The 11,143-nt window shown below is 39.9% G+C and overlaps 1 protein-coding gene across 1 annotated transcript; it reads right to left on the bottom strand.

Annotated features, from left to right (window-relative positions):
* Positions 1-2,289: 2,289 nt before the first annotated feature.
* On the bottom strand, positions 2,290-10,534 carry CUNH16orf78 (chromosome unknown C16orf78 homolog). Its single transcript, XM_089540778.1, has 5 exons — positions 10,385-10,534; positions 8,306-8,449; positions 4,334-4,487; positions 3,026-3,419; positions 2,290-2,437 (listed from the first exon to the last, which is right to left on the bottom strand). The coding sequence occupies exons 1-5, from the start codon at positions 10,481-10,483 to the stop codon at positions 2,290-2,292; spliced, it is 939 nt and encodes a 312-aa protein (XP_089396904.1). The 5' UTR covers positions 10,484-10,534.
* Between the last annotated feature and the right edge of the window lie 609 nt (positions 10,535-11,143).

Genomic DNA, 11,143 nt, shown 5'->3' with positions numbered 1-11,143 from the left:
AGCATGGGTCCTTGCATAGCCAAAACAGCATCTTCTATCCACAGGAGGGAAGTTGCCAGCCTTGGGGGATTTCCAAGGTTTTGCTGAAATACTGAAAACAAAACAAAACAAGAACCCTGCCCAAAGAATCAGCAACCATCCAAAGTGGGTGGATGTAAGAGAGAGAAAGAGCAAAAACAAACGCAGTTCAGTGCAGACTCAACATCCTCCCAGAATACTAAAGCCAAGATCCTATATCATAGCCAGTGCCCCAAAAGGTCAAGCAAGGATGGTGCAGGAGAAGAGTGCTGAGGTCTGTGGATGGCAAAGAAGAAGAAGACAAACAAAAGCGTATTTCAGTGGTTCTCAGCCTTCCTAATGCAATGACCCTTTAATACAGTTCCTCATGTTTTGGTGACCCCCAACCATAAAATTATTTTCATTGCTACATACAAATATGTGTTTTCCAATGGTCTTAGGCAACCCTTGTGAAAGGGTTGTTCGACCCCCAAAGGGCTCCCGACCCACAGGTTGGGAACCACTGGCGTATTTGAACAAATTGAGCCTAAACACTCTCTGGAAGCCAAGATGTTCACATTGAGGCTGTCATCTTTTAGCCACATCATGATAAGAATGACTCATTAGAAAAGGCAATAATGCTAGGAACGATGGAAGGCAGTAAGAAGAGAGAATGACCACATGCCAGAAAGTTAGACTCAATCAGTGAGGCCCCAGGCTTGAACTTGCAGTGCCTGAGCAGAGCAGTTGAGGTTAGGTGGTCTTGGAGATGTTTTATTCACATGGTTGCCATTAGTCAAAGTCAACCTGAAGGCAGTTCACAACAACAGGGAGAGAAGACTGAGGAGAGAGATGACAGATGCTTACAATTAGGCCCATTATGCCATTTGCAGACCGTTCTAGCAGAAGTAGTAAAGCCTGCCCCAAATCCTTGAGAGTTGATGTTGAGTCTTCAACACTCTCAGAAGAATGCCCCACTCCATTTATATGTGCTGTATGTATGACTTCATGGGATGTGAGACACAACTAAAATGGCAATATGTGCTCCCACTTTGGGCTCCATATTGTCACCTGTCTAGCTGCTGATAGATGTTTTGGTTCCACCATCACCACTACCATCATGCACATCTATAAACTGCTGTGTTACCTGGATTATATTCGGATTCTGAATTCATTAGTGAAAATTGTCCTCATACTAGTTTCTACAATCTTGAGGCCAAGAAACAATTCCAACCAATCCTTGCCTGCCCTACCCATAGCATCACAAGGAGCTGCCATCAGGTTTTGGGCTATGAGATCTTAGGGAATTCATAGAATCATAGAGTTGGAAGAGACCACAAGGGCCATCCAGTCCAACCCCCCTGCCATGCAGGAACTCTGAATCAAAGCAAAGAATTGGACACTGTTGACTTGGCAAAACTTAAGATTGATGCTATTTTAAATAAAAACAGGAACTACTCCTATGAGGCAGAGAGAGTTCTCTTTCTCCCTTTTTGGGAGAAAGATGGCATAAAAATAAAATAACATAACATAAATCTCAGGAGAGGGCCTTCTCTGCTATGATACCTTGTTTATGAAATGTCCACTCCTTGGAGGATTGCTGTTGGACAAGGATTTGAAACCAAGTGAGACCATGGCTTAGTCTATTGAAATGTGAGGTTTATTTAGTTAGTTAGTTAATGTGTTATGGAAGCTGCCTTGGGTCCCAGCTTGGGAGAAAGGTGGCATATAAAATAAATAAATAAATAAATCAAATAAATAAATCAAATAAATCAAATAAATATTTTGACTGATGAATTGTTTAAATTGTTCTAAACTGTTTACATCATTTAAAATTGATTTGAATTTATTCCATTTTACTCCACTCTGAGATCTATAGCTATAGGGCATGCTAAAAATAGTCTAATAAGCAAACATAAAATGCTATAATACTTTCAAAGTAACCTGGGTAAATGTGCACAAATGGATTGCATCATTTAATTTGATATATTTCACGTATTTAGTCCAATTAATGACACATTTCACATGTTTGACCCAATTATTTAGTAATTTACCATTTTTCCTTGCTATTAATTGGGAGGGAAAAAACAATAATTTCAACTCACAGTAAGTTCAAGATTCATTTTATCATTGCATCACAAATTCCTGCAAGAGTGCCTTACTTTCTCTTGAACTATGCTTTTGATTCCCAAGGTGGCTAGCTCTTCCAAGTACCAATGCTAGTGGGAAAATTTACAGTTTACATGCCATTGTGGGAACAGTGCCCAATCTAATTTGGGCAAGACCTCCAGACTACAGTGCTCTGCTGGGATTGGATGAAAGCACCGTGCTGACATCGATGTCTGATTCTTTCATATGCGGATGCAGGTCAATGTAAATCCCAGACTCTTTACATAACTCCAGCAAAGTGTCAATATTGCTCTGAGACAAACGAAGATACCTGTGTAAAGAAGAGGAGAAGGGAAGAAGAGAAGAAGAGGAAACACACTCAGATGGTGGTATTTCTGATGGCTGGAATTTAGTATTATGGAGACTTACAGTACATCTCCATAAGTGGATTTACAGATGCAGGAAACAGAACTGGGCAAATTCACAATGTCCTGTATTAACCTAGGGGCTGCTGTAATGTTACTACAAGCATTACTTCATGGAGTGACTGATGCATCATGGCTCAATGTGCAGTGAACACCAAAGCACATTGGGGAGCTCCCCAGTGCTCAACACTGGCTAGGAAATGATGGAACTCAATAGGAGTGCCCATATCCAGTCAGAAGTGTCCAATGCCCATCAGAAGTTCCCAGTGCACATCAGATGATCCCAGTGCACATCAGACATGCCCAATGTACAGTATATCAGATGTGCCTGATGTGCATTGGAGCACTCTTGCCAGTCCCCCGATATGCTTCTGTGACATAGCCCAGAATTAAGTGTACAGCTCTCCAAATCCCCAACTCAGCATGCTAATTCTGGGAGTTGTACTCCAAAAAGGTGACTTTCCAAGCTCTAATGCATAATGTTAGTTTCTGACCTGCAGCTCAAGATTTCTTCAGGTTTGATCTGAGGCAATGGCTCTATCAGCTTCAAACTGTCATCTTCTTGTTCCTTTTCTATCATAGTCTTGAGCTTTCTCTGCAAAGCTGGGTTCCCAGAAACTTGGTTATGGAGATGGACCATCGAGAGTGAAGGTCTGTCTCCTTTCGTTGACAACCTTTGCAAGGAAGGAAAGAGGGCCACAGTTTCTTGGAGTGATATGCTGTTGTCTAGGCTAGGATACCTAGGGATGCTTGCCTTCCGGGTGACTTTGCTAGGTGGAGGCACATTGTAACCACTGTTCCTAGGAACGATATGATTTCTTCCTGAAAGAGCCTGCATGGGCAAATCCATCCCACTGAATGGTGTGAGATCCTTGGATTGCTTCCGGTCTGCAGAAAAATAATGACAACATTTGTTTGTTACTTTTGCATCCAACTATTCCTCGAATGAACTCAAGGAGGCAGATGGCTGCCTTCCTTCCTACTTTATTATCACAACAACTGTATGAAGTATGTCATGCTGAGATAAAGTGGCTGGCCTGAAGCTGGGAGGTACAGAATGTTGCAATTTTTTTTTGCCCTTGATATAAAAAGGCATCTCAAGACAATGACACACAACCTTGAGAAAATGGTAAACTGCCATGAGATGTGATTTCTTGTTTGTTTGGCATTTTGGTCTAGGTTTTTGTTTTTGTTGTTCCAAACATTTGCTTTTTGTGGAAAATATGGTATGTGTGTGCGTGTGTGTAAATATATTGGCTGTAAAGTGGGCTCTTGGTATCCGCTGAGGTTTAGTTTCAGAACCTTCCATGGATAACAAAATCCATGGATGCTTAAGTCCTGTTATATACAATGGTATAGTAAAATTGTGTCCTTCATATAAAATACAAAAATCAAGGTTTGCTTTTTAGAATGTATATATTTTTGGAATATTTTCAAGCCATGGATAGTTGAATCCATGGATAAAGAATCTGTGGATGTGGAGGTCTGACTAGATTTCCATGGGGGGGGGGGGAGGAAAGGTTATCAGTTGTCACCTTATGCTTTAAAAGTAATAATATTTATAATGCTATTCTCCCCCCCCCCCGCCCATACATTTCAGTTAGTGCTGTTACTTGTAACATATTACTTCCACGTTCTTGCACAATCTACAAATATCTAAAAGCTTGTGATACTGAAGATGGAGCTGATTTGTATCTTGTGGCTCTACCACATTCATTTCCACTTCCAAACTGGAAACACCCTTTAAACAAAACAAACTCAGAAAAGCAAGCAGATAGTTTGAGAATCATGGTATTTCCTACCATAATTTAGTCTTTTAGTTGGTAGCCGCAGAAAGCTCACAAAATTTGGCAGATGATCTCCATACTGGCTCCACGGCATGTCAATAGACTCTTTCTCAGAGAATGGCTGTGTGTCTGTGGTTTCATCTTGAATGGACTCAGAATAGCTTAAGGGCTTGGAGAGAGAAAGTGTTGGGGGGGGGAGTGAGGAGAGAGATGTTTCATTACTTATTTACTTGGGTATTACATTTCTGTCCTGCTTTCCAAATGTCAGGTTTCAATACAGCTTTCAATTGAACAGTACAAGTGTAACACCATTCCTTATCATGTTGCAGTCATTTAGAGTAATCCCATCCCATTATTCCACTTTGCTCCAGAAGACTGTTACCAAATATTTTAAATAGTGAATTCTAATATGGAACTACTGTATTTTTTGAAAGTGTATGTGTGTATGCACACATGCCTTGAAGCCATCTATTGACTTAAGGTGATCTGGTGAATTTCATAGGGGTTTTTTTAAAGCCAAGAAATACTCAGAGGTGGTTTGCTGTTGGCTTCCTCTCCAGCCTACAGCACCTGGTGTTTCTTGGTAGTCCCCTATCCAAGTACTAACCAGGCCTGACCATGCTTATCTTCTGAGATAGATGGGATCGGGTGCCTTCAGAGTATTTAGAGTGTGTATGTGTATGTGTGAGGGGCCATTTACAAAAGGGATGGATAAAGTGATGTTATTGGATGTTATTGGACTGCAACCTCCATCAGCTCTAGCCAGCATAACTAATAGCAAGGGATGGCAAGAGCTGAAATTCTGTAACATCTGGAGGGCTAAATTTTGTCCACCCTACAGCTATGGGTCCTTGAAAACCAAGGAGGGGGAGATGTCAGTGTACTTCTTTCTTGATTCTATGATGCCAACTATAATTGAATATTGCAAACACAATCACAATTTACATCCCAAGATATGTTTTTAACAACAATACAACAAATTATATATTATGGTTGACACATATGCACTGTCAAAAAACAACAGCCTTTCAAGCATCCAATGAGGTGGCAGTTTATCACTTAACTGCAAGACTCTTCTGCCTCTGTTGCATTGCAATATTTGGATGCAAATCTAAAGCTCTTATTCAAAATGAAAAGGGGTGCCACCTTAGCCCTGACAACTGCAGCACTTCTCCATCTCCAGCTCTCCCTCTCCTTTTGAACCCAAGTCCTTTCCTCAGTGTGGCCCCACACACTAGCCCCAACCAAAACTCATGGGATTTACAAAAGACGCTACATCATGCTGGCTCGCACTAAAAAGCATATGTACCAATTCAGAATTCAAAAATGGCTCTTCATTGCTCCAAAAATGGTAATGAATTATGGAAGTCATCATCTAAAACATCTTGAGGACCAAAACTCTTTCTGTCTTTTTTAGAGGTCCCTCCAAATGGGCAGAGTTAGCTGAAGGATTCTATTGTATCTTGTCCAAGATACAACAGCAGCCAGTAATAATAATAATAATAGGATTATTTATTTATTTATTTATTTATTTATTTATTTATTTATTTATTTATTATCAGTAGTTTCCACCTGAGCAATGCAATGAATCTGCTCTGGGTTTTTGTTGTTGTGTTAGCTGCCTTCAAGTTGACTTCAACTTATAGTGATCTTATGAATAAGAGACCTCCAATTCAAACGTTTATAGGTGCTATTCAGGATCTCCTATGTTTGGAATAACATGGAAGCCATTGTCTCTCATGGTCTGGAGGACAGCAGGTTGAGGAAAGCATTTGACTTCTTTTTTCTGGAAGTGGAATGTCAAACATGATGACATTTTGGTCTGTTCCAATGAGACAAGTGTTTAGAAGTTCTTACAAACTGTAACAGATGCCTGATCTTTATTGTGATACATTTTAAATGGAGAAGTGTTAGGCACTTGAATGCTCCCCCTTCCCGCACACCCAAATTGTAGACACGCTTCCTCTTTTGGTTGGCAGCTGGTGGTAGGTAAACATGCTGCTTTTTAAAGAAATGTTTCCTTTCCCCCCAAAGAAAAAAAGACATGTTCATAAGGAGAAGTGAGAAACAGATGGTAAACACAGACAAATACTCCCCAGGAGACTAGGATCCAATACACTTAAGGAAAATATTATCTAAAGGCCTTAAGGGCTAGTGCTGAGACCTTTCTCTGTTTCAAATGGAGAGGATTTTGGTGTCTTCTCTACAGTTATCTTCATAGAAGGGAAGGAAAATTTGGACCGTGTTCAATGGAAAGGAAACATCCGTTGATTTTAATTGGTGCATTTTAACACACTACATTTCAATGTTGCTTTCAGCAAAAGCTGGAAAGGGTGATGCTTAACTTTGAAAAAACAGTGCTTTATCTCAGTTATCTTTATCTCTCTCCAAGTTTCTGGACCACCCAGGGGAAGGAATGACAGACTTTTATCCAGCTTTTGAGCGGTTTATGCTAGGTGAGGCAAATACAGAGCTAAGAAAAGTTACCCCTTTTGCAATATAATTCTCAAATCCTGCAGTCAGCATGGCCAGAGATCATGCTAGCGGCTGGATTCTAAGAGTTGTTGTCTGAAAAAGTATCTTTTACAAGTTCTAATTTTTGCATACACCCCATTTCTCTGCCAGTGAAAAGAGCCAGGGGTGGCATTTGCTTGGGTTTGATTTCTTTTGGAGAAAAATCAATAGAGAACTATTATGTAATATTTGAGATTATGTCCAAAAATACAAGTAGCGCACAAATTGAGCATTAGGCAGTCAGCATAGCATTTCTACGAACAGTGAAACCATTGCCCTAAATTGTTATCCTAGGTCTCTTTTATACTAACCAATTATATTTCTTTGATTTCACTGTATAGCAGTCATGGCAACATCCAATGGAATCTTGGGCTTTGTAGCCACTAGAGCTCTTTGGATGAGAATTCTGAATACACTGCAAAACTACAAATCCCAGCATTCCATAGGATTAAGCTATGACAGTTAAAGTGGTATCCAAGCTGTGAAAGTCAGGCATCCTGGATGCCTTCAGTGTACCCCTGCCATCTCTACTTAGTCCTTTGCAGTCTAACTTCAACAACATTTTATCATATCCTATGTTCAGTTCACACCCAAACCTAGCCTACAACACTGTAGCTGGGAATGGAAATATAAAATCTGGAGGTTTGACCTTTCTTTCTTTCTTTCTTTCTTTCTTTCTTTCTTTCTTTTTTTGCATTCACATTTCTTAAACATCATCTCCTTCCTTTCTCAGTTATGAAGATGTTTGTGAATTTTAGTAAATTCTAATTTTTCTCCTTTAAAAAAACTCTTTAATAAAACTCTGTTTCATTTTTATTTACCAAATCCTAGTCTTCCAGAATCTTAGTCCAATACTCAGCTCACTACACCACAGTGGTTCCTATTTTCATTTAGGGGGTACAATTTAAGAAGTCATTGACTTTTGCATGATAGGATTCTCCCAAACATGCACATGTCTCCTTCTTTCTTGTGGGTGGGTAGGTAACTTTCCTTAGCCAAAAAAGATATTGGTACCCTCTCTCCAAATTCAGGATTAGAAATTGATGTCAGTTCCTAATACTATAAGTCATACCAAAGTGTGACCAAGATACAGGACAAAGAACAGGACAATGCAGAGAGATGTAGCTTTTCTTCCTTCCTTCTTTCCTTCCTTCCTTCCTTCCTTCCTTCCTTCCTTCCTTTCTCCCATTTTCTCTCTGGGTGCATCTACACTGTAGAAATAACCACTTTAACTGCCACAACTCAATCCTACAGAATCCTAGGATCTGTAGTTTTGCGAGGCACCAACAGTCTTTGGCAGAGAAAGCTAAAGACCTTGTAAAAACTACAGATCCTAGAATTCCCTAGGATGGAGCTACCCCACTTAAACTGGTATTAAACTGCATTGTTTCTACAGTGTAGATGCACTCTGTTTCTCTCCATGTAGGAAACATTTCTATATTGCCAACCTGTCTTTCTGAAATGCTTCCTTACCTTGTAGTATAATGATTTATAGGATCCTGAGGGTGAGACCTGTACTTGTTTCCTGAGCCACCACTTCACTTTTCTTTCCTCTTGTCTCAGCAAGTTCTCATTCATTACCTTCATGGAATCAAGGGATCGCCTAATCCTCTTTAACTAAGTAGAAGAGGCGGGTGAATGTGAATTTCGAACTTATCATTTAAGAAAGAAAATAACATTACTTATGGAACCTTTCTTTACAAACAAGAAATCCTAGCAAAGTCATTTTTAAAAGGGGGAACTCCTATTTTTTTAATTTTTTTTTTACAAAAGTGGCTTAGAAAGGCAGAGACATGTTCAGAACTAGGCATGAGAGGATTGTGATGTTATGATCGAGACTAGAAACAACCATATATGACCTTTCATATTCTCTTCCCACCACAACCATTCTTTTTCAGCAACAAAATTAAATTTTATTGATTAATTGATGGATTGGATGTATATTCCGCCTTTCTCCCAAGATGGGATTCAAGGCAACTAACAATAACTGTTAAAAGATCCAGTTACAACATTAATTTACAAAAGTTGGAAAGAGTTAAATATCAACATTATTAATAACATAAGTAAGACAGCTAAAACACTGAAAATGTATTTAAACTATAATTAAACAAAAGTACAGCACGTCCTCGGACTAGCAACCATCATGAGTTATAAAGTAGGATGTAGAAGTCAAGGTAACATCAAAGAAAGAGGCAGATGCTGGGAAAACACATTTGAGAATAGTAGAGGCTGAAGCAATTAGTCCCACTGATTTGGGTAAATTTTGAGAGTGGGGCAAAAATACCTCTTGAATACTGCATTAATCCTCAGGTTGTGGGCAGATTTAAATAATTTCCCAGTATGTGATACTTTGATCACTATCCCCATTGTATAAAATAGAGGATAACATATCTCTTCCCCATGAAGAAGACAATATGCAAAGGGACCTTGTAGCATCTTTGAGACTAACTGAGTGAAAGAAGATTGTAGCATAAGCTTTCATAGACTTGATCTTGGTGCATCTGAAGAAGTAGATCAAGTCTATGAAAGCTTATGCTACAACTTCTTTTGCTTAGTTAGGCCCAGTACAGACTGGTGCTTTGCTGTTTGGGGTGTGGTGCCCAAACAGTGCCGTGCCGCGCAGACGTCATCGTTGCATCCAAGCGTGGCAATGGCACCCTGCGTGGCAGAAAAAGAACCCACAGGGAGTAGGTTCTTTTTAAGCCTCGTGGAGGCCACACCATTTGGTTAGTGCGGTCTCTATCTGGGGCAGAAAGGGGCAGCATCTGGCCGCCTCTTTCTGCCCATGTGTATCCCCCCTTTGTCTCAAAGTTGCTACAAGATCCCTTTGCATACTGATATTCCAAACTAACACAGCTACGTCTCTGAATTCTACCCCAAAGAAGAAGGCACTTCTTTCTGGGAGCATTACAAACTGGGTGCATGGGAAGACAGTTCCTATTGGGAGCATTACAAAAATAGGAAAGAATGACTGCTATATGTAATAAAGTAACAACATGTGTTTGTTGTTCTTGTAAAGAAGGAAGGAAGGAAGGAAGGAAGGAAGGATCCTTGGCTACCTACATTTTAAAGGTAAGGTGCTTCCCCAGTTCTTAAAATTCAGCCACTTCTGGAAATTAGTTAATTTCTTTCCCCCTTGAAAGAGGTGGTAGTGGACTTTGCCACAGCTTTCTTGGAGAGTGTTAGTTGGCCCTTGTCCTTGAAGCAGGTCCTGAGAGAATAAAAATGTGGTACAAAAAGTGTAGTAGAGAACAAAAGGTACTAAGAGTACAAAAGGAGAACAAAATGTGACTAGCTTTGGGTTTGACTTTGATGAGTAATCCTCTCTAGCAATGGTTCTTAGCATCTGCCTCTTTTCTTTACATTGCCATTCCTTCTGCACACTCCTTAAAGCTTCTTGATGGATGCCACCACTCAAAAAACTAGTTGCTTGCAAGTTGCAAGATCTTAAATCTGAGCTATCTAAGTATTTCAGATTAAAGCAGACTTTTGTCACGAACCATCTGACAAATAGAAAACACATCCAGTGAAAACAGATGTCACTTTCCCTACCTGAAATGCCTCCCTGTCATTGGACACCCTGAGAGCTTTTGCCCTTTTGTTGTCAAGCCAGTCCATACTCCCCAAAGGTTTCCACTTTCTTTCAGCCATGGCTTTAATTTAGAAGAAGCAAGGATTCCAATTATGGAGACTTTGCACTATACAGATACCCTGATGGTACCTATGTAGAAACTGCATCCTTTACTTAAAACCTTTGTGCTGTGCTAAAGCCATTGGTTGTCCTTGATGAAGATGAAGCAAACACCAAAGAACTGTGATGTAACAATCTGGTGTTCTTCCATGACTCCTTGGAGTGTTGTCTTGCCAACCAAGTTGAAAACATTAAGGGACTGTGATATCATGATTAGAAGATTAGCTATAAAGAAAGGCAACCCTTGGTCTTCAGTGAAGATTTGAAATAGGTACATTTAGGTTTGTCATGCAGGATTTAACCCTAGTACTTGACAGAGAAGCCTGTGAGTGTGGATGGTTTGATGAAACTGGATAGCATTTTAAAAGCTAGGAGCAGGCAATCCAATAGATAGGGAAAAGGCTAGGATTGGGATAGGCAATAGGAAATACAGTTTGGTGCACAGCGAATAGTCTCCTTATGGAACTTACTGCCATAAGATGTGATGATACAAGGTCAGCTTCAGGCATTAGGTGCCTAGGAAAAGGAAGTAGAAACAGCAAAGTGTTGCAACAACTGTGTAGTATATGTCACACGGCAATATTCCCCATAAATCAATTTACTGACCTTAATTGCAAACC

The sequence above is a fragment of the Sceloporus occidentalis genome, unplaced genomic scaffold (assembly GCF_023333645.1).
Source record: "Sceloporus occidentalis isolate IW3139 unplaced genomic scaffold, rSceOcc1.0.p SCAF_10, whole genome shotgun sequence".
Taxonomy (NCBI): domain Eukaryota; kingdom Metazoa; phylum Chordata; class Lepidosauria; order Squamata; family Phrynosomatidae; genus Sceloporus; species Sceloporus occidentalis.
The sequence above is the reverse complement of the archived record's forward strand: the minus strand, read 5'-3'. Positions and strand labels throughout refer to the sequence as shown.

Excerpts from the sequence above, each read along its gene's own strand:
- CUNH16orf78 (XM_089540778.1), bottom strand. The coding sequence starts at position 10,483 with ATGGCTGAAAGAAAGTGGAAACCTTTGGGGAGTATGGACTGGCTTGAC. Across the intron at positions 3,420-4,333 it reads AACTAAAAGACTAAATTATG|ACCGGAAGCAATCCAAGGAT; the intron begins GTAGGAAATACC and ends ATTTTTCTGCAG. Across the intron at positions 2,438-3,025 it reads GAAGAAATCTTGAGCTGCAG|GTATCTTCGTTTGTCTCAGA; the intron begins GTCAGAAACTAA and ends TTCTTTACACAG.